Source organism: Callithrix jacchus, chromosome 4 (assembly GCF_049354715.1).
Source record: "Callithrix jacchus isolate 240 chromosome 4, calJac240_pri, whole genome shotgun sequence".
In the NCBI taxonomy this organism is placed as follows: Eukaryota; Metazoa; Chordata; class Mammalia; order Primates; family Cebidae; genus Callithrix; species Callithrix jacchus.
In genome coordinates, this window is record NC_133505.1 from 4382586 (window position 1) to 4410461 (window position 27876).

Here is a 27876-nt window from a genome sequence, read left to right on the forward strand (position 1 = left end):
TGCCCAGGGGCACAGGCACTACTAGACACAAACCATCTCCAAAGAATCTTCCCGACTCCCGGTTGTGAATATTCCCCTCAAGTGACTCAATGCTTAGTCTGGAGGCCTCCAATCCCCTTCCCATTCAATTCCAAGCTTTGCATTAACACACTAGCAGGCCCCACAGTGGCCTTGGTCACAACGTTGCACTTCCTGTGGCCAGCGCTCCCTTTCTCCTGCCATGCCTTTCACTTGAGTTGTTTGCTCCATCTCTGCCCTTGAAATCCTGCCCAGCCTCCGTGCCTACTTCCTCCAAGCGCAGCTCAGTGCTCCTGCCTGAAGTGTTCTCAGCCTCTTCTGACACCCACATCTTCTGCTGTTCTCATGTCCTGTCTTGTATTATTGTGATCCAGGCATCAACTGTGTCTTTGCTGTGGCTAGAGTACCTGCTCCTCAGGACAGACCTCTGCAGCACGTGATTCCTCTCTCCTTATAGGGCCCAGGCCCAAGCTCTGCTCTCAGCTGCTGTTCAGTGAGTGAGTGACGTGCTCAGGGTAAGGGCATTCCCACCACAGCGTGGCCCAGTTCCTGTAATTATTAGCAGTGCCAGAGAGAGGTAGCAGCAGGATTAAGCCACTCTAGGTCAGAAGTTCAGGGACCAGGAAGGAAGAACCAGTAGGTTCCTTCTGCAGAGAAAGCTCTTTGAGGAGAATAAGCTAAAACCTTAAGAACCGTTTAACCATTTTTTCCATTGGACTGACCCTTAAACTGTCTCTTTCTCATATAGCAGTCCCACTCATCACCTCATGTTTCTGGATTATAATTAAAATAGGATTCTGGGTTGAGAGGCTTATGAGGGTAAATACATCAGCGTTAGAGCATTACAACCAGGACTGGGCAGCTGTTGAGAGGAGGCAGAAGAGAAGAATACAAGAGTCTAAGAGCATGGCCAGCGGGATGAGATCCAGCTTTATATTTTTTACCAGAAGAAATAAGGCCCAGGTGTTTGGAAGCAGCCCTTGTGTCAGAAGCATCCAGCTAAGCCAGGCCTGAGCCTCTGCCAAAGTTGATCTGAGCAGGAGGGAAACCCTGTGTTCTTAGAAGGAAGAGGATCAGTTGATCATGCGGTGGCTTATCAAGAAATCAGGTTTTCCCGGGGTGTACCCGGTTAGGCAGTAACAACCAAACCCAATCATGCTTTATAGTGGGAGAGATAAAGAGACAGGAAGGGTGACTTCAGCAAGGTTCCCTATGGACCTGCCAACCCCGGAAGAACCAGGACACAAGGTGAGCACCAATTCCCTTTTGCTTTGCAATAAACTAGTCTTTGGAGGTCATATGGGTGTGTCGTCTCCAGCTATGGAGTACTCTAAGGGGAGGCCTAGGCATCCTGGCACACAGAAAATCCATTCCTACTCTGCCCTGTTCAGATTCTAGATTCCTGACTCACAGAATCGTTGAGCATATTAGGTCGTGTAAGCTTCTAAATATTAGGATTGCAGCAATATTAACTGGTACATTGCCTTACCTCAAGAGAACAAATTTTTTCAAAGAGAAGAAATGATACTGGTCTTCTAAAAGAACCGAGCGTGAGAAGAGCCTGAACTCTCCTTTTGCAGCCTCCTCTTTGCTCATCTGCTTTGGTGTTCTCTGCAATCCACCATCCTTTAGTCCGCACCGTGAAAGGAAGATTTCTTCCCACAGCTCCCATGCACATCTGCTACAGGTGTAACTGGTTACATGTCACTTGGTCCCCAGGCCTAGCCTGGGTCAGGTGTCCATCCCAGACCTAGTCCATGTGGTGAGGCTGCAGGGCCATGTGATATGGACATGTATTGGAAGACAAGAGTTCACTAATGCTAAATGAATATGGTGCAGGAGGCGCAGAGAGACCTTGAAAAGCATTCACTATATTCTCAGAGGCAGAGCCCTTAGAACAGATGCTGTTGATGCCCCATCCCCATATTCTCGGCCTATCACAGTTTGCCAACAGCTGAGGCACCGTTCCCCACAAGGATAATAACCTTCCCATCTCCCTTCTCCTTTGCCTGAGAGTTTTATCAAACCAGTGACAGTTGCTTTTCCGCAGCTCCATAGCCCAATCTTAAAGTGCATTAGAATTAACACTCCCAGGCCAATCTTCAACCAATTCAAGCAGAGGAGGATGGGAAGTATAAAAGCCCATGGACTGTAATCCTTAGGAAGATTCTGAGCTGTATCACACATTTCATATGGTTTCTTAGCGAGTGCTAAATGTGACTGAGCCAAGTTATCCACATGGTATCAGACTCATGCATGAACCCTTTATCCCATTTCTCCTGCAACTGGCTTTCTTCCATTTCTCCGTTTATTTCTGCACTTGTGTCTCCTGGGATCGCTTCTGAGATAAGTGTGGTGAGCTGAATAGTGCTCCCCCCACCCGTCAATCCACTATGAAATTTATGAATTAAATGTATAAAGTGGCAAAATGGCTTTTACACGGAATTAAGGCTATGGAACTTAAAATAGAAAGATTATTCTGAATTGTTTGGGCAGACTCAGTCTAATCAAAGGAGTCTTTAAAAGTAAAAGGCAGACTCAGCACGGTGACCCTTACATCTGTAATCCCAGGACTTTCAGAGACCAAGGTGGGCAGATTGTTTGAGCTCAGGAGTCTGAGGCCAGCCTGGGCAACATGGGGAGACCCTGTCTCTACAAAAAAAAAAAAAAAAACCAGGGCATGGTGACCTGGGCCTACGGTTCTGGCTACTTGGAAAGCTGAAGGGGGTAGACTGCTTGAGCCCAGGGGACAAAGTTTGCAATAAGCTGAGATCATGCCACTGCACTCCAGCCTGGGTGACAGAGTGAATCTGTCAATGAAAAAAAAAAAAAGAAAAAGAAAAGACAGGAGAAGGTAAAGGAATCAAAGAGACACAATGGAGAAAAAGAACTAGGAGATGAGGCTCAACACACTATTGCTGCTGTGAAGATGGAGGAGGGGATCTGGGAGCCAGGGGGAGGGGATCAGTAGCCTCTAGAAGTGAGCACAGTGCTTAGCTGTAAACCATGAAACAACTGGGACCTCAGGCCTATAAACGAAAGGAATGCTTCTGCCAACAATCCGAATAAGGAAACAGAGTTTTCCTCAGAGACTCCAGAAATGAATCTAGCCCGCAGACACCTTGATTTTAGCCTGGTGAGATCCTGGTGGGACTTCTCACATACAGAACTCTGAGATCATAAATTTGTGTTGCTTTAAGTCTATGAATTTATGGTAATTCAGATGGCAGCAATAGAAAATGCATACAGTAAGGATCCTGCAAAAATGCTGCAGTGAGGTAAACTCAAACTGGTGAGTACAGTGGGTGTGTAGACGACTCTACTGGGTTGAGTAGATACCAGAGTTGAGTAGATACTGTGCTGAGTAGATACCAGACTCTAGAAAAAGCCAAGTTGAAGAGTAAGCATTATTTAACAAATTTATTGAACAACCAGGACTTGACAAGCACATGCCAAGTAGAGGGGATACAGAGGGGAGCAACAGTAGTGATGATAATGAGGAGCAGTTTCCCTAGCAGGCAGCAGTTGAAAGGAATATGGGTTTAACACCCACCAATGATGGGGGGTGGACAGACCCCTGTCCAGGAGAGCGAGTCCACAGTGGGATTAAAGACATCCCTGTAATTCTAGTTTCCTTGATCCAAATTTCCTGCATCACAGAGAATCTTCAGGGTATTTGCTCTGCCTGGAAACCCTGACTGTAGGAAGCCAGGCTCTGGCTGCATGCTCACTCAGCACAGTTGTTGGGCAGGCACATCAGTTATTTACTGAGTGTGGCCTCCAGTCTCTTTCCAAGTCACGTGTCATGTGGGTACCATGAGGTTATTCTCTCAACCAAGACACTTGGCAGAGCTAATCCAAGGAGTGCTGGGTCTCAGGCTCTGACCATCAGCTGGAGAGGAGTCAATAGGGTTGTCAATCCCACAACCACCTGCAATGATCCCCACCCTGGAGCCTTCCTGGGAAGGGAACCCCAGGGCTACAGCTGAGTTCTTCCCACGGGGGAAGAATCAGGCTGGAAAAGAATGGGCAAGTGGCCAGGGACTGAGGCTGAACGTCCCCCAGCTGCATAAATTACCATGAGTTATGTAGGTTACTTAATGTCACGCTGCCTCAGCTTCCATACTCGCAAAATGAGACTACCTGACAGGGTGCTGTGAGGATGAAAAGAGTGACACCCACCAAAGCTCCTAACACAGCACCCAGAACGTTTAAAATTCTCTACTGTCAGTCACTGATGAACGCATCCCAGCTCTGTTGGTCACTAGTCATGTCTACTTTGTAAAGCGAATTCACTTTTCTGCACCCCAGTTTCCTTGTCTGTATAAGCGGACAATAAGTTGGTACCAAACTCAAACAACTGTCATATGAATAATTGAATGAGAATCAGCCAAGTGCTTCAGTGTATGTCTGCAGTCTCATGGTTCTGCTTGGTTGCTGTGGAGGGGGAGGCCGTCAGCTCCAGGCTGGGCAGGGAGAAGCAGAGACATTACTTCAGCCTGAGGCTCCCCACTTTCATTAGCTAAGCCCGGGGCCACTGGTGTCTCCAGGGAATGATCAGGCACTAGGTCGGGATCCGGGCAACTCTCTACTCCTTTCTGTGCTGGGCAAATGGTCAGGGCAGTGGGCTCCAAGGTCAAAATTCTGAAAACAGGATACAGAGGCTCGGAGAAGGAGGTATGTGGGAAGGTGTAGATATGAGATCCATCCACGGCATTGTAGAACGAGACATCTCCAGTCTCATAGTCCAGGAAGACCCCCACTTTCGTCGGATGCTCAGGAAGTGTCAGGTTGGTTCTGGGCTCAGTCAGAGCCCGATACTTATTCCCATCAGTCAGCCCCATAGTCCAGTATCCGTTCTCAGGTGTCATTTTGACCCAACCTTTTTTCCTCTCCACGTTCTTACTGCACACACCTATATGCCACTCTTTCCTGTCCCCCACCTCCACCTCCCAGTAATGTCTCCCTGACGTGAAGCTTCCACAGCCAAGCACACAGTAACGCCACTCAAATCTCTCAGGGTTGTCTGGCATATTCCGGGGCTCCTCGGCACGCTGCACAGTCCTCTGGTCCTCAGAAACAAGGAGGATGGGGTTTGCCGTGTCTGGATCCAGAATCACATCCGCTGCAGGGAGTCGGAGGAAGTGTCCATGGGGTTAGTCATTTTTCCTGGATTTCAGAGCCTCAGCGTGCAAGGCCTGGACCATGCTCCGGAGGCCTGAGTCCAGAGCCTGGTGTCCCTAGCCTGCCCTGAATGGGACTTTCTCATCAATGTCATGAGAGAAAACCCCAAGGGTCCTGTGTTCAGAGGGGAAATCAAAGTAATGTGAATAGCTGCCTAAGCCAACACCCTGATGCAGCCTCAGGAAGCAACAAGCCTCTTCTCTCTATGCTTTTCTTGTTTCCCTCCCCACACTGACTCAGCCCAGTAATGCTTTGGACTCAGAGGTTAATTTTCTTTTCTTTTCCTTTTCCTTTTTTTTTTTTTTTTTGAAGACGGAGTTTCGCTCTTGTTACCCAGGCTGGAGTGCAATGGCGTGATCTTGGCTCACCGCAACCTCCGCCTCCTGGGTTCAGGCAATTCTCCTGCCTCAGCCTCCCGAGTAGCTGGGATTACAGGCACGCGCCACCATGCCCAGCTAATTTTTTGTATTTTTAGTAGGGACGGGGTTTCACCTTTTGACCAGGATGGTCTCGATCTCTTGACCTCGTGATCCACCCGCCCTGGCCTCCCAAAGTGCTGGGATTACAGGCTTGAGCCACCGCGCCCGGCCTTCAGAGGTGAATTTTCAGTCTCTACCACTCATGAGCTAAGTGAGTTCCCCTTTTCTGCAGTGTATTTTTTCATACATACGATATCTTTAACAAGGTGGAGCCTCATCTGAAGCATTTCCTCACCTGAAAAATACGGATCTAGCGTTGTCCAAGGTAATCATGTCACTTACTCAGCCCGCAGCAGAGCATGAAGGACTTTCCTGAAGTTCTAGCAGCTGCAAGGCCGGGTCTGTGCTGGGCTCTAGGCGGGGCCTTCTAGGCCCCAGGTTCACTCTCCACCCTGCAGCTTTCACCACCCTCCTCCGGGCCCCAAGAACCTGTCCTCTAAGGACAGCGCCATTGGGCTCCCTTGTCCTCTGCTTTGCTGTTGGGTTTGGCCAATGGGAGGCCCTGACAGAAGACTGGAAGGAGAAGGAGAGACTCACTGTTTATCTTCCTGCTTCCTCCCTGCCAGCAGCAGCTGGTGCTGCTCTAACAAGGCCTGACCCTTCTCAGGAAGCCCTCTCTCTGAGCTACCCCTTTCTCTGGGTTCCACTCACTGCCTCCCCTCCCTATCCCTCTCAGGCTGGGGTGGAGACAGCTCCCACTCTTGGGAACCAGGGGGCACTGCACTCCTCCTCATTCCTTTCCCCTAACCCTCCTTCCCACAAACCTTCAACCACCCGGTTTGAACTCGCCATCTCTTTCTTACTAGGTTTCTGACCAATGCATGTTTACTATTCTTTCAGTCTTCACCTCAAGCCCTCAAAACACGGATTGCAATCACCATCTAAAAAGGTGGAGGCCGAAGCTCAGAAACATTAATCCTTCGAGGAGACACAGGCAGCAGGTGGCATGAGAAGCCAGGGAAGGGTAAAGTTCTCAGGGCTGGCATCGCCTCCTCTGCTTGGCATCTCCATCCTCACTCTCCTGCAGTATCACTCAGTGTGTGTCTCCGTCTCCTCAGCTCTACCCTTTATGCATCTTCCTTCCCAGGAAGGTCTGAGGAAGCCCAAGAGAGCAATTCTCCCTGGTTTCCTGGCTCTCAGCAGGAAGGGCCTTGGTTATGGGCCCCTTTTTCAGATTGGGATTTAATGTTGCCTGCCCCAAACCCTCCTAGTCATGGGAACTTTTCTTCCCCAAATCACAGGAGTTGGAGGAGGAAAAAGGAGTATGTTCCCGCAGGGTATTGGTCCAGGGCACATGCAGTGATTGACTCACCAGGCTTGAAGAGGGCCATTTTCCATTCTGAAAGGAAAGAGACATGGAGAAGAAAAAGTCAGTATTTTTGTACTTTTCCCACTCCATTCACTATGTGTTTTCTCTCCTTTTCTTCAGAGTCTCTTCCAGGGTCCAGCTTCCCTCCTCTACAGCTCTGATGGATCAGGGGTGGCACCTTCTCAGAAATGGCAGGCTCTGTTCCCTCTGTCATGAAGGGAACAGGCTGCAAGGCCAGGCTTCACCTGGGTGTGTGCAGGGTCAGGAGTCTCTTAGATCTCTAGAAAAGCAGAAGTTGACCCCCCACCATGTAAAATTGACTCTTTGGATTAGATATGATTAATAGAACTGAGAACGTCAATGGACCACAGCAGAGAAAAGGTGGAAATGTTCATGGCATGTGACCCAGCAAACTTAGAGCATCAGGCTCACTTACCATGATAGGCTGAAGACTTCTCTCCCCCTACAATGAAAGAAAGATAGAGATGTCATCTACACTCTGCCTCTTCTGTGTTGGCACCTTCTCATTCCTTTCACATGCATCTGTTGGGGTCCGGCACATCTGCCAGGGGGGTTGCCGACCTGCGGGAGTCCCCGGCAGATGTGCCGGACCCCAACATCTGGCGCCCCGAACAGGGACCGGAGTACGAGAGGTACCGTCATGCACCCCAAATCAAAGGAGACAAGGTAAGGCCGGGGTTCTTGTAGTCCTGGACTCAAAATTCATCTGGAGTAAAAATGGAGTAGTGTGAGTCCGGGAATCAGTCTATGTTTGTAATGTTGATGCATCAAATGTTAAGAAATAGAGGTGCTGATGTAAAAATGAAACATGTTTCTAGGTTTTTAGAGCTTGTCTATGAATTGTGCCCGTGGGTCCCTGAGGAGGGATCCTTAGATGAATCTACCTGGAGTAAAATAGGAACTAAGATTGAGGAATATGCCCACACTCATCAATCTTCTCCGCAAGCAGAACTGCTACTTTTGGTTTGGTCACAGCTGCGCGATGCTGTCTGCCCGCCTTCTTGCAATGCTGCAAGCACTGATTCTCACAGCTCCCCTGCTGTCTCTCCTGCTTCTAAGCCCTCTTCCTCTTACAAATCTAACCCTGATGATGGAGGGGGCGGCTGTAATTTACCACCTTGTGATCCTTGAAACGAGCCTGATTCTGCCCTCGGAGTCGGACCTGGGGCTGGGAATGGAGGAGCTCGACACGAAGGGATTGGGGCCAGGGTTAAAAACAGCGTTCTGGAGAAGACGCAGTATTAGTTTGGGGCAGAGGTCACGTTTGTGTCTTTCCTAGATCTGCCCCCTCACCCATCTGGGTGCCTGAACAACATGCCAAGCATGCCCTAAAGAGGACGGTCCTCCCCGAGACCAGTGATCGTCCCATTTCCTCGACTGACAACTCCCCGTTGGCCGAGCCCTCGATTGACTTCACCAGACTCCCTTCTCCCGAGGGGCCGACGTCTGCACTTGCAGAGGACGACATCCTGCCGTACCTGCCACCCTCGACGTCAGCCGACGCCTCCTCGAGAAGTTCCAGTCCCAACCTGGACCCAAATGCGACGCCTAGTGACTGACGCGTCGCGCATTGTTCATCAACAAGGACATTCCCTTAATCCAGTTACTTTGTTTGTAGCCATGATAGCTATTTTGTCTTGTGATTCTATGTTAGCACACCCTATGCCTGTTTATGACTCTTCTGACGCCTTTTGGGCCTACGTTCCTGATCCTCCTGTACTCCGTCCTGTTACTTGGGATGACCCTGCCTATACTGTCTTTCTTAATGACACCTGAATATTTGGCACCCCTTCGGCTGCTCACATCTACCCTCAATCAGCAAACTACACCTTCGTTGGTCAATCCATTTCTCCTCCTATGTGTTTTCATGCCACTAAACGGTACACTCAAATTTTTTATTCCAAAGATCCACTTTTAAACCTATATCTACTGCTCAGCCTTCACCCTCCAATTGTTTTAATTTAGGCATTTGCCATTCTTTTGCCTATAGTGGCCCTGAGGCTCTTCCTAAAGATACTCCTCGCCTTACTAGAGATTGGATTGTAACCTATGTTGGACTCAGGGAATTGCGAGAAGTTACTGCTGCTAAACTGCCCATATAGGACCAGCAACATTGCCATGTGACCAACAAATCCCTTGACCCCGTGCCCATCTGGTACTCTTATCTTCCTCCATCAGCTCATGCTCTTTATTCTTACCTTGCTACAGGATTTTCTCTTTATTATTGGTCTGTGCCCTCCCCCCGCATTTCTGGCATCACTAGGTGTGAGTCTCCCCAGGCATGGAACACTCCTTTATATACCACAGCCTCTGGCAAGACCTATTCCTCATTGTGGAGACTCTTTTCAGCTGTCCATCCTTCTACAGTTTATGCAGGCCTCGATAGTAACATTGCCAACCCAGTGCAGACCTTCTCCATTCGTTCCTCTGTAGCCGCTCCCTATGCCCTTTTACTAGGGCCAGTGTCTTTTCATGTTCAAAATGGTCATTATACCATTTCCTGTTTAAATTGTTTACTCATAAACTGTATTGATACTTCCATGTTCCCTGTTGATACAATTTTTGTTGTTCATCAACCCCCATATGTTATGCTCCCTGTAAATATTTCAGGTCCCTGGTATGATAAGCATTCTTATTCTCTATTTTACAAAGCCAGATCTCTGTTCCTTCAACACCAAAAACGTTTCCTTGGTATACTCACCACTGGAATTATTGCCATTGTATCTATAATAGCATCTAGAGCTACGGCTGCTGCCAGTCTTTCTAAATCTGTTAATACTGCTGTATATGTAAATCATTTAGCCAAAAATGTTTCTATTGCTATGGGATCTCAAATGTCTATTGATGATAAATTAGATGCAAAATTAAATGCCTTAGAACAAACTGTAACCATCTTAGGAGACAAAGTGTATAACTTACAAAATTGACTTTCCCTCCACTGTCATGCTCACTATAAATATATGTGTGTTACCAGCACTCCCTACAATGGTTCCCAGTGACAGTGGCCGCTTCTTAAGGCCCATTTACAGGGCATCTGGTCTCATAACAATCTCTCTTGACATCTCATGTTTGCAGAAAAAATTTCGGCCACTGACCTTTCTCGGTCACAACTACCTGATGATGACTTTTTTGCTCACAGTTTTGTTGATGCCATGTCCTCTTGGATACAACAGTTTCATATCCCCTCTTTTTCATCACTGCTTCCCATTGCTGCTTGTGTTCTTGTGTTGCTAATGTGCCTGCCGTATGTCTTCCGCCTCTTGTTCTCCACCCTCTGAGAAGTACAATTGAAGGTGTTTGCGCTTGATTTGCAAAAAAAAAAAAAAAAAAAAAAAAATAGGGGGAGATGCAGCATTCACGCCAAAGGCTTGAGACAGCTAGCGTGACTCGCCCTATTTTGGCTGCTGGACCTATTTGCTCTCCCCCGGCTCTCGAGGCCTGTTGAGTTGAGGCAAGGGTCGCGGGCTGAGCCACTGAGGCAAAAACGAGATACAGAGCAAGGGCCTGCGGTTTATGAGGGCATTGTGCTGACTGCTTTCATATCCCCCTTTAATCCCTGTGTAAGCAACGGACTTGCTGCAATTGAGATGCCTGAGAGGGGCAAGGACCCCTGCCCATATTTTCTCAGGAGCTGAGCCTTTGCTCTACCTCCTGATGGAAAACATAATTAACAAGTCACGATGAGGACACCATTGTTTGATTGCACTGTGCACTCTTAAAAAACATAGATTAACCTTTAAACTGCTTTGTGAGCTATTACCACAAGCCCCTTCAAACTGCTCTGTGAGCTGCTATCTCAAGTCCCTGATAACTATTTTTACATGGTTTCTGTTCACCCCCTTTTCTGCTGAGCTAAAGTAAATGTAACAAGAAAAAAGGTATAAAAGCTGTAACGCACAAAAATAAAGCTGCTGCCTGACTTAGAGTCACACAGACCTCCAGACTCCACTTTTCCTTATTCTTTCACTTCCGCGCACTCTCTCCCTCAGGTTGAACGAGTCATCTACGTTGGCGGTCTCAGGGACTCCCGCAGGTCGGCAGCCCCTCGGCAGACATGCTGGACCCCGACATGCATCTAGTCTTTCTGTTTGACCATCCCACCCTTCCCACCCTTCCCTGTGGTCTCACTCTGCAGGTTCAATTCTCTCTTCACACTTTCTACTTAATATCAATTCTAGGAACGTCGGCTGGATGCGAGTGGCAGTGCAGGCACTGTGTGAGTTCCTTCCCAGTGGAGTCCAGCTCATCTATTTTGAATCTGTCTATACTCTTGTACCTGGGCATAGGTGTCACCATGTCTATATGTGTATGTATAGGAGTACAAGGTCTATCCTTCTCAATCTGTATCATTTCCTACTTTGCTCCAAAAAGAATTTGGGAAATTTTATGAGCAATTTCAGGGACTAGATTTTGAAAGCAGTTACAATCAATCGGTACCAACTGAGCCACTGCAGCTACTCCGATTTACTAGACACACTTTTCTCCTTCTCTCTTTTCTGAATTTCTTATTTCTTAAATCTTCCATTCTTGTTTTCCTTTCTGCATACTCTAGATTATGGAAAACAACAAGTAAGGTTTTCCTGCCATAGAAAATGCACCTCATCCTTCTCTTTGCTCTTCATTTTGAAGTGTACCCCTGGATATTGTTCAGTGCTTTTTAGGGCATAAAGGTCTGTAGCTCCTAGTACAAAGAGATTGAAGACCTCCTTTTTTTTTTCCTTTTTTTTTTTATGAGAGAGAGAGATATATAGAGGAGAGAGAGAGAAGGAGAGAAAGAGAGAAAGAGAAAGACTCCTTCTGAAGCGTTTTTCCAAAGAGTCACACATTTCTCTTCCTAAGTAAAGAGATCCAGGACCACTTTCAACCCTGGGCAAAAACTTTTAGGCTGGAATATTTCCAGGCAGAGAGAGTCACAGGTTTAAATTCAGAGAAAATGTCAAAGCTACTCACGAGCCATGTACTGGACTTTTCTCCACCCTGCAATGGAATGAACAGGGAAGAGTCATCATGGTGCTCAGTGTGGGGACAGGAAGACATGCCTGGGTGTCTGGGGGAACGGGAACTTACTGAGCTCCTCCTGGAGCGTCTCTGAAAAATAAGCAAAAAAAAGAAAAAGAACTGTTATGGGTGAGGGGGGTTTCGGGAAAACAAACCTGAAACATGAATCAGGGTGGGGACGGGGGTGCGAGCTTCAGGATGGGGCCCGCGAGCCAGGGGCTCAGATTCTCTGCTGGCATTGGGTACCTCTAAGGCTTGTTTCCTGCAATGATGCGACATATCCCTCTTCTTTCATCTCTCGCTCTCTTTCTATCTCCCTGGACAGTGCAATTCTTTCCTTCTGCTGTCGCCACAAGAAGAAACAGGCTCCTGCGAGAAGCAGCAGCAAGATAGGGAGGGTCCCTGCCAGGGCTGTGATCCAGGGCTGGGCGCTCCGGAAGAAGGGGTCTGTGAAAGGAAGAGCTGTGAGTCAGGGGCACCAGGTGCACTCAGCCTCCCCAGCCTGCACCACCCCAAACTTTAGCTGCTCAGCCCAGGTCAGGGGCGTGGAATCTATCTTGCAAGGTTAAATAAGTGTTCTCTCCCTAAAGAGGACTGTAGAGAAGACTTTGGTAAACCCTCACTGCAAACTACTACTATTACTTATCTCGAGATGTCGACCTCTCACATGGGACGTACCTTGAGCAGAGTCATACACATTTGTTTCTAAGTATTTTTTCAATAGGTGACACATTTACATGGTTCAAAACTATATCTACATAAAGTCATGCAATGCTTCCATCCACCCACCTCTCCCTCCCTCCACATTTTAACTTCTTAGTCCACTTATTATAATGCTTAGGAAAATAAACTGTGGAGTCAGAGGGCACAGCTTTCAGTGCTGGCTCCTCCATGTGACTGGCAGTGTGGTGCTGGGCTACTTACATAACCTCTCTGTTTGGAGTGGCCTGATCTGTAAGATGAGTGTAATGAGAATACCTATTTCCTAAGGTTAGAAGAATTAAACTAATACTTAAAAGTTCCTGATGAGCTGGGTGCAGTGGCTCCTGCCTGTAATCCCAGCAGTTTGGTAAGCTGAGGTGAGCAGATCACTTGAGGTCAGGAGTTCTGAGACCAGGCTGGCAAACATGGTGAAACCCCATCTTAACTAAAATTACAAAAATTAGCTGGGCATGGTGGCGTGTGGCTATAATCCCAACTACCTGGGAGGCTGAGGCTCAGAGGTTGCAGTGAGACAAGATTGTGCCACTGCACTCCAGCCTGGGTTACAGAGTGAGACTCGGTCTCTAAATAAATAAAGTGCCTGATGCACAGTGAGTGTTACAAAATTGACTGTTAAATTTTAAAAGTGTAAATTAAATAAAAACTAAACAAAAAAGTAAATTTAAATATATTCCTATTTTTCTTCTTGTTTAAACTAAAAATAACGTTCTATACACATCACTCTGTATCTTGCGCTTTCTGTGTAAAGTGTATTGCAGAGATATTCCCATATGAGTATAGAGAGAATTATCTCTTTTTTGTTTCACAATTGGGCAGTATTCCCTCATATAGGAATTCACCATCAGTGAGCATCTGCAGAATTTCTAATGTTGTACAATCATAATCAATGCTATAAGAAACTTTTCACAGGCTGGGCATGGTGACTCAGACTTGTAATCCCAGCACTTTGGGAGGCTGAGAGAAGCGGCTCACTTGAGGTCAGGAGTTTGAGACCAGCTTGGCCAACATGGTGAAACCACATCTCAAGTAAATATATAAAAATTAGCAGGGGTGATGGCATACTTATAATCTCAGCTACTGGGGAGGCTGAGGCAGGAGGATCTCATGAATCCAGGAGGAGGAGGTTGCAGCGAGCTCAGATTGCGCCATCACACTCCAGCCTGGGCAACAGAGTGAGACTCCCTCTCAAAACAAAGAAACAAACAAAAAGCCCAGAAACTCTTTTCATGGATCATTTCAGACAAATTACAAGCTTACCTAAAAGCTAAATTTCCACAGCTGGAATTTTGGATCGATAAATATGTAGTCTGAATAGATCCCCCAACAGAGGTTGTGCTAATGCGCACCAAAAATAGAGGTGACGTGAGCAAACGCCAGAGTCACCGCCTCCGTACACTCCTGCCACAGCCATGTGCTATCAACCAGGCAGTTTTGCCTTGGCTTTTGCCAATACCCTAAGTGAAAAATGATTTCATATGTTTCCCTAATGTGTGAGAATGAGCACCATTCTGGGGGTCATTTCCTTTTCTGTGAATGAGTAATTCAGGACCTTTGTTAAATTGTTTTACTCAGTTTCTAAAATCTCTGGTTACAAGGAGATCACACCTCTTTATGAGTTTGTAAATATATATATGTTTTCCCATTTTGACGTTTTACTTTATATAAGAAGATTTGTGAACGTTTTTTCCTTGATTCCTATTGCCTGTCGTACTTTCTGGCAGACAGGAAATGTTCAGTACATGTTTGTGTCATGAACAGCTTTGTGGAGGAGGGAAGCTCCCCTGGAGCAGGCAGGAGCCTCCAGGTCCCTGCTTTGGGCCTTACATGCCGTGCAGAGACCCAGGTCGACTCCAGAGACTCACACAGTAGAGACTCACATCCCCCTTCATTCAACTGTCACACCTCAGCTCAGTAAGGCTGTGGTCAAGCAGGCACTGACCCGCGATGGAAATGCTGGCTGACTTTTGCAGGCCGAGGAGGGAATTTCTGATGATGCAGGACACCTGCTCCCCAGAGCTGCCTCTCATGGTCACGGATGCTGCTACTGCATACAGACCCGCTCCGTCCACAACCACAGGTGCTTCCACAGCTGGGATGTTCTCTCCCTTGGCGTTGCTCCAGTGTATTTGGGGCTGGGGGTACCAGCCAGTGGACCTGCACTCCAGATGGATCCCTCCAGCTTCGTAACCCTTCATGTCAATGTGAAGATCAGAACCCAGTGCTGTGGAAGGATGAATCAGCCTAAATTCTGGAGATCTTCCTGTATCAGGGAGGGTCTCGATGGGAATCAATGGCAGACTCAAATTTGGTAATTCAAGGAAGATTTCATTCAGGAGCTGTTTACAAAAGTGTGGCCATGAAGAAGGGAAAACTAAATGGGATAGGGCTGTATCTCAGGGTCAGGAACAGTGGGGCTATTCCCACCCACCCCAGTTACTAAGGGAGGAGGAGAGGAAGCCATTTTGGAAACATAAAAGAAGACACTTGGTCCGGCGCGGTGGCTCATGCCTGTAATCCCAGCACTTTGGGAGGCCGAGGCGGGCGGATCGCCAGGTCAGGACATCCAGACCATACTGGCCAACATGGTGAAACCCCATCTCTACTAAAAATACAAAAATTGGCTGAGTGTGGTGGCGCGTGCCTGTAATCCCAGCTACTCTGGAGGCTGAGGCAGGGGACCGGCTTGAACCAGGGAGTCGGAGGTTGCAGTGAGCCAAGATCACGCCACTGCACTCCAGCCTGGCAACAGAGCCAGACTCCGTAGAGAAGAGATTCAATCATTGAGGACTTTCTTGAGAGCAGTTGTGACCTTCGGCAAGTCAATGCAGCCAGCCTGAGGGTATCTTGCAGGAAGGCAGCCAGGGAATAAGCACCCAGGCCTCTCCTTTTCTCTTCCTCCTGCCATTGTCTACTACAGCTCCCCTTAAACCAAACCCATACAAAAGCCACAGAGCAAGGGATAGCACTGAGAAAGGAAAGCTGTCCCAGCATCTGGAACCTGACACCAGGTCTTGGTAGCCTCCTATGAACATAAGCAATATCACAGAACATAGACAATAGTACTTGGTCACTGTGAAAGACCATGGGAGAAACAAGACCACCCACATCATGCCTGAGTGCAGAGAAAACATGAACGTTGTCCAAACCACAGCAACGACCAAGCGTCCCCCAGCGGCAGTGGGGAACTGCGGCCCCTCCATCACTGCAGCTTTAGTCACACCCTAGTCTCCTTCCTCCTAGATAAGATTGATTAAGGCTCCCACTCACAGAATTAACCTGCCATGCCTTCCTGATGGCATCTCATCCAGAGCGGAGGACTAAGTCTATAAACCCTTCCCCAAGTCCCCTAACACAAGCTCAATTGTATACTGAGTCTGCTCTAACACCTTACTGAGACCCCGCCACAGCTCCCCGTGATGTGTGTTCTTTTTCAATGCAACGAGTGAGAAACATGCCTCATTCTACTACAAAAGTGTTCCTGGGAGTCACTGATTGGAAAGCACTGGCAGCAGATACAGTGCCTATGCCACCTCCCAGGGCCCATGGTATTGTGCACCTGGTGACACAGCAGGAGCCGCCTGTTACTCCATTAGACCAAAATGACTGTGTACCAGTCACTGACACGATGATTTCTTATGCCTCCTATCCCTCCTCCTTCACTTGTCTTATGTCTCTGGTGGCCAGAGGAAGGGAGTTCTTTACCTGAGCATGTAGGGCACAGCAGGAATTCTTCCTATAGGAAAACCTGTGTCCTACTCAAGGGGCTCAGAGAGGCTAAGTTGGAAGGCAGCACAGGCAATTGCTAGGGAGCAGCCAGGGGCATCTGCAGTGCTTTGGGAAGAGGAACTCGGCATCTGTTCTAGATCCTACAGAGAAATTCTCTCAGAACAAAACCCGGAGGCTCACCTGCAACCTTCAGCTCCACCAGGGCTTTTTCATAGAAGTCACCATCTTGGAAATAACACAAGTACTTTCCACTGTCAGAGGCTGTGACATTGTGTATTCGGAGAGCAGCCTTCCCTGCAGCGATGCCGTCTCGTAGAATCCAAGTTCTCCCTCGATACCCTGCGCTCTGCCTGTCTTCCACTTCCTTTCCAGCTGCATACACGCTCACCACCTGCCTGAGGCTGGAGCTCACCCACCTCAGCTCCATGGTCTCTGCACTCATGGTCGGGACCAGGTGACAGGGCAGATCAGCGTCTTCACCCACCATGGCCAGGATGGGCCCAGGGGGTCCAAGCACAGCAAACTGAGCTGTCGGCACAAGGGGGAGGCTCCGTCACAGGGTGCTGGGGTTGGGGTCATGAGAGGAAGGGTGCTTCTCAGACAGGGAAGGTGAGATACAGAGACCCTAGAGGGGAACACGATCCTAAGAGAAGCACCATTTGTCTCAGTGACACGTGAACCCACAGGTTGGGACAGACTTTAGGTATGGGGAGGAGTTAAAGGTCTATGAGGACATTAATAGGTAATTTTCTGCTTCAGAAACGAGCGTGGAATCATTCCCTACCTGAGCAAGGAGTGAGCAGCTGGACCAAGAGGAAGCAGACATGAAAGCTGAGCAGAAGAAAGGCCAGGGAACTTGCCATTTTCATCTGTGCTGCACACTAGGAGATGCCAGAAGGTGTGGGTCAGACAGTATGACCCAGAATAAGGTTTAGGATTTAACATGAAAACCTCCACTTCCCCCAGGGCAGAGTCAAGTATGGTGACTGAAGATCTTACCTCTGCCAAAAATGTTTGTCCTTGAGTGTCTTTACGTGTAGTTCCAACATGGAAACCCACCTATAAAACCATGTCTATGTGAAATGCACATCTGTTATCCGATCAGGAAATCCTCACTCTACTGTTCAAAAATATTCAGAATCCTATTGCTTCCCCAAACTTTCCCTGCCCGTCCAATCCTCCGTCATCCCCCTCTGATTCATGCAGGATCATCTTCACTGGGATCCCTGGTTCCACCAGGGTCCACCACTGTGGTTTTCCCACACTGTGGACTCCTCAAAGCCTCAGCTCTTGGACATCATCATGGTCAACTCATGGCCCAGTGGACTCCTGGTGGGATTCAGGAAGACTGCCTGGTGGGGCCTTCGAGTCAGTGAGGGGCTGAACCCACCACATTTAATCCAAGGCTAGTGATCAGAGAGCTGCAAATAAGACCAGGCCTTACTTCTATCTTCCCTTCATAAAGTCATTCAACAAACATTTACTGAGTACCCACAAGGGGCCAGGCTCATGATATTAGGGTTAGGGACACAAAGAGGGTAAGCATTAAGTAAAGGCACTGAGATTCACAAGTTATTTGCTCTTGGTCATGGGACAAAACCACTGGAACTTTATTTACTCATCCAATATCATGAAATGTGAAACTTAGAATGTGCACAATTGGTCCAGAAATTCCACTTTCTGATGCTTAGTCTAGCAAAGTACTTGCATGGGTGCAGGAAGAAGCCTCTGTGGGAATGACACTGCAGCACTATTTTGAATATAAAAGTCATAACCAGCTGGGCCAGGCACCCAGCAGAGTCTGCTTAGAGGAACGATGACTCCTCCTTCGGAGGGAATTCAGTGCAGCCGGTGAAAAGAGCTGATTTATTGTCATGAACCTAGACCATGGACATCACTAAGTGACCAAAAAGCACCTCGCAGAACTGCACCAATGATTCGGTTGAAAAACAAAAGCAAAGCTGTACATTTCCGCACAGTCACAGATGCACATGCCTGAAAAAGCCTGAAAAGATGCACGCTGAACTGAAGGTCGGAGGTTAGTGGGTGAAAGGACACTTTGGCCTTTTGCTCCCTTTACGTTACAAATATTGAAGTGCTTTAAATTTAAATATTTTCACGTATTACTTAACAATAATTATTGCGAGTTATAATAGTGACTGGAGCATATTAGCTGCTCAGGAAATACTAACTTCTCAACAGTTTCTCCCAAAACAAAGGCGCATGAGGCCTGCAGCCCTAACACCCGTGGCTGTGGCCACCTGGGTCTGGGGATTGCCTCTGAGAGCAAGGGCTGCAGAGGGAGGTGGGGCAGGAGGAAGAGGAACCAAGGGAACAGAGGTCTGTGCAGCCCGCCGTCCTCCACCCCGCCTGGATCTTGCGCCCACCCAGACTAAACATTGCATTTCAACGTCTTCTGCTCCTCACAGCTGCTCTTTATGTTGCTATAAATGGGGTGTCATTTTTATTACCATTGTCCCTAGGTTCACAATTTCTCTACTATCTTTAGAATAAGACATATATTTTCATTCTCTTTAAAGGATATATACATACTTTCCCCCTGATTCCATTCAATATATCAAAGAAGAAAAGCATAAGGGAAAACAAGTTTAAGTAGTGGCCCAAGCCTATAATCCTAGCAATTTGGGAGGTCGAGGTGGGAGGATCCCTTGAGCCCAGGAGTTCAATACCAGCCCGGGCAACATAATGAGACCCCGTCTCTACTAATCGATCAGTGAATAAAATAAAAAACTAGAACAGTGATCATATACTTCCGCAGTGGGAATGTAAATATTTCTGGAAGGATTCTGGCTATATATACAACAAGGGCCTTAATAAAACTTATATACTTTACTAAGGAAAGCTATTTAAAAAAAAAGTTGTATGCTTTGACCAAAAAGTTCCACTTTTAGAAATTAGTATTGAAGGAAAAAAAATCAGAAATTAAGAGAAAAATGTATGTTTAAAGCTGTTCAATATAGTAAAATCTACAACAGCCAAATGTAGAAAAGGGAAATAGCCCAAACAAGGGAAGTGTTAAAAAAAAGAAATGTTTGTTCATACAGTGAAATAAACCGTATCCATTGAAAAACATTCCATACGAATGTTTTGGGGAAAAGACGACTGGAAGGAAAAACACATACTGTTCCTAAAAAATACAAAGCAAGGTTTAATGTATGGATCTAATGTGCTTAAAATTATAAATAATTGCTCTTCATTAAAAACACAATTCCTAGAGGCTGCATGGAAATCCCTTTTGCGACTGAACCATGCATTGCTTGCCTAGCCCCCGCCTGCTGTATAGGTATGCTAGTTCCGATTTTTCTATATTATAAATATTTCTGTAATGAACAAATTTACATATGAATCTATCAGGCGCATCTCTTTTTAGGATCTCTTGGAATACGATGCCTTGAGTTGGCCAGAACAGATTTTAAAGATTTTTTTGCCCTTTTCTTATCACAATACATTCTTAAGAACATGCAATTGGCTAGGCGTGGTGGCTCATGCCTGTAATCCCAGCACTTTGGGAGGGTGAGGCGGGAGGAACCCAATCACTGAGGTCGGGAGTTCAAAACCAGCCTGACCAACATGGAGGGAGAAACACCGTCTCTACTAAAAATACAAAAAAAAAAAAAAAAAAAAATTAGCCAGGCATGGTGGTGCATACCTGTAATCCCAGCTACTTGGGAGGTTGAGGCAGGAGAATCACTTGAACCCGGGAGGTGGAGGTTGCAGTGAGCCAAGATTGTGTCTCATTGCACTCCAGCCTGGGCAACAAGAGAGAAACTCTGTCTAAAAAAAAAAAAAAAAAAAAGCAACTGGAATATTCATTCATTTATGTTGTTTCCCTTTCCTTGTACCAAATTCCAACCTCTGCAGGTCTTTATTCTTGCACTACTTCTCCCCTTTCCTTGTGTCCACCTGTGGGCAAGCGCAGACCCCTCAGGCACCCCCCTCAGGCACCACACCCCTTCCTCTTGGCGAGAACCCTCCCTGAATACCCACTCACCATACCGGGAGATTCAGCCCCTGTCCTCCCAGGCATTGCGGCCTGGGTTCTAATCAATATCCCCCACTTACCTCTTAACATTCCCCTCTGAAAACCACAGCTCACAGAAGAAAGGCGGTTAATAGGTCTCCATTCTTTCTATTATGGTTGAGTCTCGATCTGGAAGAGAGGAAAAAGAAAGCAGAGGCTGTCTGCTCATCGAGAGGAGTAACAACAATCTCTCTTTGGAAGAATTAGTGTTTTGATTGGCTCAGAGGTGATGTTTCTCATCAGTTGCTGGGCAGAAACCACTGACAAAAGTTGAAATGAAAACTGAAAGTATATTGTACATATTGAAGAAAAGTTCCAGCCCCACCTCCCTTAGGGTTTGTGTTTCTCTTTCGTTGTGTGTATATGTATATACATTTATTTCTATATATTTACTTGTCATGTCTTTTGTCATAATAGAAATATCGGCAGAACAAAACGTGAAAACTTATTAATGTGGTGAAAGAGAAGGATGCGCACTAATTTAAATGCTATTGTGGCAGTTTGCTACCATTTGCCTGCAGGAATAGGGGTACATGAAGGAGGAAGATATTTTACCTCAGAGTCAAATAAACGTGTGAATGAAAATCAGATACAATGCATATTTTTTTTGAGATGGAGTCTCAGTCTGTCACCCAGGTTGGAGTGCAGTGACAGGATCTCAGCTTACTGTGACCTCCCTCCGCCTCCCGTGTTCAAGAGATCCTCCTGCCTCAGCTACTCAAGTAACTGGGATTACAGGTACTCACCACCAAGCCCGACTACTTTTTGTATTTTTAGTAGAGATGGGGTTTTGCCATGTTGGCCAGGCTGGTCTCAAACTCCTGAGCTCAAGTGCCTTCCTCCTCGATTCCAAAGTGCTGGGATTACAAGCATGAGCCACTGCACCTGACCCACAACACACTTTTTTTTTTTCTTTTTCTGGAGATGGAGTCCCCCAGGCTGGAGTGCAGCGGCATAATCTTGGCTCACTGCAACCTCTGCCTCCCGGGTTCAAGGGATTCTCCTGCCTCAGCCTCCTGAGTAGCTGGGATTACAGGTGTCCACCACCAATACTTAGCTAATTTTGTGTATTTTAGTAGAGATGGGGTTTCACCGTATTGTCCAGGCTGGTCTCGAACTCCTGACCTCGTGATCCACCCACCTCAGCCTCTCAGAGTGCTGGGATTACAGGCGTGAGCCCCTGAGCACGGCTATAATGTACACTTTTAAGCACCTCCAGCGTCCAGGCTTAGGATCTGTTATAAAATAATATAATTTGTCTGGTTTCCAGAGGCAGTGCTACTAGAATGTTTTGCCTTTTTCAGGAAATTTGTAGTGCAGGTGTTTCTGAGCACCTTCATTCACCCTCAGCTCTTGGTTTGTGCTATATTGCATTTTCCTGTGTTGTTGCTTCTCGTGCTGCCAGTGGAGTACATATTCTCTGAGTTTGGACTCGATAAACTGTGACTGCTGTCTCTGTAAGAGGTTCATGAAACAAATTGGTTCTCCTGTGGCCTAGGACCTCAAAACACACTTTTTGGGATTGCAAGTGATCAAAGTTGCTCAGGCTAGGATGTGACTGGGGCTGATGGAATCTGCTTATATCGCAACAGTTTGAATTTAGGCTGTGTAGTATCTGGTTGAGACGGATGGTTGTTTCTGCATCATGCATTCCCCCTTCTTCTCACTGATAAGGCCTAATTTTTGTCGGTACTGCAATGTGCTCTTCCATCTCACAGATAGCAGAGGCCAAGGGACTAAGCTGGATCCATTGGTTTGTAGGAGAAAGTTGTGGGCTTGCACTTCCTCCAGAGATCCTTCAAAGGAGGGGCTCAAATAGCTGGGAGTGTGAGGGTACACTCTCCATACTTCCTCTTGTAGGATGTAGACTTTTGAGGAGGTGCAGCAGCTGTCCTGGGACCGACCACGAGGCAGCCTTGAGGTTGGAAGCCACATGCAGAGGCAGCAGAGAATGCAGGCAGAAGCAGGCTGGGGCCTGAATGACATCTCTGGGCTGCCAGATCAGCCCTGGACTGTCACCATTTGAATCCATCTTATGAAAACAAGAAAACTCTTGTTTTGTTTAAGCCAGTGTATTTCTGGTCTCTGTTATTAGCAAAAGTACACTATTTTTCCCTCTTCCTTTTTCATTCTCAGCATTTATCATAAAAGTTTTAAAACATATGGCAAGGGTGAAAGAATTTTCGGTGACTACCAAAATATCTACCATGTAGATTGTATTGATATAGTTAATATTTTATTAAACTTTTTAATTATAATCCATATCGGTGTCCATTCTCTATCCATCCATCATCCTTATTTATTTCTTCATTTGCTTCTTTTTTTTTTTTTTGAGATGAAATCTCACACTCTGTCTCCCAGGATGGAGTGCAGTGGCGCGATCTCGGCTCACTGCAACCTTTGCCTCACAATTTCAAGCAATTCTCCTGCCTCATCCTCCTGAGCACCTGGGATAACAGGGACCTGCCACCACGCCCAGCTATTCTTTTTATTTTTAGTAGAGACGGGGTTTTGCCATGTTGGCCAGGCTGGTCTTGAACTTCCGACCTCAGGTGATCTGCCAGCCTCAGCCTCCCAAAGTCCTAGGATTACAGGCATAAGCCACTGTGCCTCATTTGTTTATTTTTAAATTCACAGTCTATCAGAAGCTGTGTGGCTTGAAATTGTATCAGTTAAAACCATCACCCCACCCTTACCCGCAGGACCCAAGTCGCTCTGACACAGAGAAGCAGCTGAGGTGCTAAGTTCACATTAGGAGTTTCTGGGCCCAATACTTCATATCTCTGAGCTTTGTAGCTTCCAAAGTATCAGAGTTCCCTTTGGTCCATTTCTCGTGCAGTCCTTTATACAGAACTCTGGGAAAGAAATGGATGTGAAATGGGGCAGAAATGAATTCAATGATTCAACAGAATTTTAATTAAGAACTTACCATCTAGTAGGTCTCAGCTGCTGAAATTCAACATTAGTGAGCAGAGATTGCACAATGAACTGGCTAAGAGCAGCAATTCTGAAGCCAGGTGGCGTGCGTGACCTGGGGCCAGGCACCTACCCTGTCTGTGCTCGTTTCCCATCTGTAAAATAAGGACAGTCATAGTACTTGGCTTTAGGGTTGCCATTGTGAGGATGGAATAATTACATGCAGTTTGTTTAGAACAGTGTATCAGAAAGAGTAAGTCACAAGAACGTACGCTGAGTGCACAGTGCACTTAGCCCTCCTTCAAGACCTAGGCACCTGATCCTATCTTCTCTTTGTCTTTTACAAGACCTAGTGTGGTGTCCTGTGTGCAATAGGTGTGTCTGTCTCCTTTATTTAGTCTCATCTCATCAAGAAGTGTCCATTTCTCATGGTTGTTATGCTACCTCTGATGGCCATTAGGAACTCCCATGAACACAAATTATCTTTACGGCTGTATCTGGCTATCTGTCAGCATGTCCCGGGCATGCTGGCTCACCATCTACTGTCTCTAGGCTTCTTTTTCTATCTTTATCTGTTGTCATCCACAACTGATTTGCCTGGGAACCCAAAGCCAGTAAACTAATTATTTATGTCTCTGCTTCTTCGTCTATAGGGTGGAAATAAGACCTGCTCCATCAGTTATTTAAGGAAGAGTTAGCACAGCCTCTACAAGAAGTATCCCTCAATGAATTTCATTTCTTGTTTTCTGAAAGGCTCCATTCTGATCCCTGCACTGATGACTGCTAAATCCACCTCCCCTGAAGACAACAACAACAGATGCCTGCTGCGGAGTTGGAGTTTTAGTTTGAAGAGGAAGGGAAAATCTCTGAAAAGTTTGACATGAGAAATGTGTACACTGAAAACAGCAGTGGGGCAGGTGCCGGGGAAGATGGGAGGTTAGGGTGCCATTTTCTTTGTATTCTGTGAGATGATGCCTGCTGGGGTTGCTTGATATATCCTACCCTCATCGTGGGCCAGATGTTAGGAGATAGGGAGACCAGGAAGAAAGCTCCTGTGACATTCTAGGCAAAAAATGATGGTGGCTTGGCAGTGGGGGAGAGGAGACTTGATCGGTTACTAACATTAACACCGGGAACTACTTACATAAAAACCGCCACGATGTTGGTATTGTGCTTAGGGTTCGACATGTATTAATAAGACCCACAACAACATTAAGAGGTAGAAAGCTTATTTCCCACATTTTATAGATGTAAAAGGTGACGTCCAGAGAGGCTAAATGACTTCCCGTGGTCACACGAGTAGTTTCTTCCTGAGCTGGGCTCTGAGTCCAGGCTGTCTTGCTTCAGTCTGCGCTGGAACTGCTAAGCTGGACTATTGAAAGGAAGTGCGAATGGCAGGACCTGGCCCTGAGTCAGATGTGTTGGTTAAGAGAGAACAAGAGAAGTCTAAAATGACTGTTGGGCGGCGTCGCTCACTCAGATAGAGACGGGTAGGCAGGGTTGATGGGAATTTAGTTTTGGACACACTCATTGTGAGATCCCTCGTGGGCACTGAGTTCAGGGAATGTGTGGGGCTGGAGACAGAAACACAGGAGCTGGTGGGGTCTGTTTATGGGGTAGAGCTCTGAAAATGGATTGGATTGGATCTTACAAGAGCATATATGGTATAAAATGAGAGGCCAGGACCAAAGCCTAAGGAATATCAGCAGTTCTGGAGAAAGTGGAGCAAGAATTCCGAGAAGGAGCTCCCTAGGAGTAGGGAAATATCCAAGAAGAGGGTCGTGAGGATTAATGAGGCAAATGTCACATAGGCAAGAACACCTACTCAGGCAGGACTATGAAGAACAGCGCTGTCCATGCAGGGCTATAACCTCACTGCTATAATCCCAGCACTTTGGAAGGCTAAGGCAGAAGGATCACTTGAGGCCAGGGGATCTAGGCAGCAATGAGTTATGATCACACCACTGAACTCCAGCCTGGGTGACAGAGCAAGATCCGGTCTCTCTGAAAAGTAAAGCATGGGGGTGGGAGGGGAAAATAGAAATGTTTAACTGGTTTAATGGTTGAGAAACCATTAGTAACTGATAGAAACAATGGTTATGGGTGAGAGCAGTGGTTTTTATGCTTGAAATGTAGCACTTTGGGAGGCTGAGGTGGGAGGTTCACCTAAGATCAGGAGTTCGAGACCAGCCAGGAAAACATGGCAAAAACCCCTCTCTACTAAAATTACCAAAATTAGCTGGGCATGTGGCACATGCCTACAATCCCAGCTATTTGGGAGGCTGAGGCACTAGAATCACTTGAATCCAGGAGGCAGAGGTTGCAATGAGCAGAGATCACACCACTGCACTTCAGTCTGGGCAACAAAGCAAGACTCTGTCTCAAAAAAAAAAAAAGGAAATGTTTATGGTGTGGTATAGCAGTGGCTCTCATCAGGGCAGGTGATGCCTCAGGGCCATGCATGCTCTCTTTGTAAGACATTGCTTGTATGGAAGCAGAGACTAAAGAGAGGCAAGTGGGGGTGTGCTGCCCAGGGAAAGGGGAAGCAGGGCAGTTACAATGGGAGGACCTTGAGCTTCCCATACGGCATACACTCCGGAGTGGACCCCTTACGATGGCTCCTCTTGCAGTGTGCAGCCTGTACTTGCCCCGAGTGTAAGCTGAACCTGTGGTTTGCTGCCAAATAATAAAATATGGTAAAGCTGATGGGATGTCCCTTCCATGACTACGTAGTGTAAGACTCCGTCTTGCCAGCTGACGCACTCTGGAGGCTCTGTCTTGCTAGCTGGCTATGAAGAGGAAAGCAGTCATCATGGGAGACCCACACAGCAGGGAGCTGAGGAGGCCTGTAGGAGCTGCCAGCAGCCTCCAGCCCCAGCCTGCAGGGAGCCAGGGCCCTCAGTCCTACTACTGTAGAGAAATGAATTGTCAATGACCTGAGTGATCTGGAAAGAGGACTCTCCCACATTCGAGACTCCAGACGAGGCTACAGGCTGGCCAGCACCTTGACTCTTGCTTTGTGAAGTTCTGAGCAGAGAAGCCCACTAAGCTCTGCCTGGTCTTCTGACTCACAGAAACTAAAGTGATAAATGTGTGCCGTTTTAAATCCCTTAGTTTGTGGTAATTTGTCATGCAGCAATAGACCGCTAACACATTAGGGAAGGGAAACAGGCAGTGGCAACAACGAGAACATGGAGGACAAAGAGAATAACTGTGTTTCCAGCCCGGACCCGTTGCCTGGACTGCACGTTTATTACTGACCTGCCTACTCTACACCTCCGCCGGGATCTCTAGTAAGCTCCTCAACCCGAACCTATCCAAAGCCGACCTCTGGATTCTGTGCTGGCTCCTCCCCTGACCTCCACAGCCTGCTTCTCCCTCAGTTTCCCCATCTCAGTAAGTGGCAACTCCATCTGCACCATTTCTTAGGACCAAAACCTCGTGGTCACCTGTGACGCCCTTTTACACCCCACCTCTAAGTTTAACGGCAAAGCAGTTTTACTCTGTCTTGAAAATAAATCCAGCAACATAACATTTCCATGGCTCCTCCCTGGTCCAAGTCGTCTGCATCTTCCCCTGGATCACTGCAGTAGCTCCCAGCTGGGTCTTCAGGCTCCATCCACCACCCCTACCCACGGCCCATCTCAGTCCAGCATGTGAAGTAACTTCTTAAAACATAAGTGAGTCCAGTCCTTTTTCTGCTCTAACCTTCCAGTGGCTCCCCTCTCAGAGGTAAAGCCCAGGTCACCTTGACTTTCAAGGCCATATATGATCTGGCCCTCAACCTCCTCTGGCCTTGTCACCTCCTATTCTCCTGGGCCCCCAGTGTGCTCTGGCCATGCCAGCCTCATTGCTGTTCTTCACGCAAACCACAGTGCTTCTGCCTCTGGGCTCTGGCACTGCTGTTCTCTCAGCTCAGAATGCTTTTCTCCCAGGTGTTCTGTGCCTCACTCCCCTTGCTCATTACCACCCTTTTAGAAATTGTAATTTCCTATATTCCTTCCCCTGAATTATTTATCTTCTGATCGGTTATCATCATCCAACACACTATATATGTTACTACTTATTTTGTTTTCTGTCTTCTACAACCGAAAGGTAGGTGTTTCAGGAATGGGACTTTCTGCTTTGTGTACTTCTCTGCCCCCAGTACCAAGAACACTGATTGGCATGTAGTTAGTACTCACTGATTTTTGTTGAATGAATGAATGAACTGAACACAGAAGTCCTAAGGGAAACTGGAGAGTGAGAGTCCAGGGTGTGGATGGAGAATTAGCCTGACATAGGAGACGGGATAACTGCTTCCTAAATGAGAGAAAACAGATCAGGAGGGGCAGGTGCAGGTCAGGGCAGTGGCAGGAGGTCTGAAATCTCCTCCTTCTATTTTCTCTCCGAGCTTGGGGGAGCCCTAATGAATGTCATTAGTGTCCTTCCAAAAGAGACCCCAGAGATGAATTCTTCTC

At 47.1% G+C, this 27876-nt stretch overlaps 2 protein-coding genes and 1 long non-coding RNA gene across 11 annotated transcripts in view; 1 reads left to right on the top strand and 2 right to left on the bottom strand.

Moving 5' to 3' along the window:
* Positions 1-868: 868 nt before the first annotated feature.
* LOC144581999 (uncharacterized) lies at positions 869-10944 on the top strand. The gene is made up of 2 exons (XR_013533607.1): positions 869-5466; positions 5800-10944. It is a non-coding gene; the product is annotated as an uncharacterized LOC144581999 (long non-coding RNA).
* On the bottom strand, positions 3424-20685 carry BTN3A3 (butyrophilin, subfamily 3, member A3). The gene is given in 11 exon segments (XM_035297277.3): positions 3424-4469; positions 4471-5143; positions 6994-7020; positions 7427-7453; positions 11962-11988; positions 12079-12099; positions 12256-12456; positions 14672-14953; positions 16639-16986; positions 17243-17339; positions 20542-20685. Coding segments are annotated over 10 exon segments (1743 nt in total). The 5' UTR covers positions 17328-17339; positions 20542-20685; the 3' UTR covers positions 3424-4417.
* Positions 20537-27876, bottom strand: part of BTN2A2 (butyrophilin subfamily 2 member A2) — a 34130-nt gene continuing 26790 nt past the window's right edge. For 2 of the 9 annotated variants that reach the window (XR_008480984.2, XM_054254734.2), the window contains one exon: positions 25427-27718. Coding sequence is in view for 3 of the 9 variants with exons in the window: in XM_054254734.2 (XP_054110709.1) it covers positions 27642-27718 (77 nt within the window). In the remaining 6 variants the exon portion in view is untranslated. The other 7 variants (XR_013533606.1, XR_008480981.2, XR_008480982.2 and 4 more) reach the window with 7 other exon arrangements.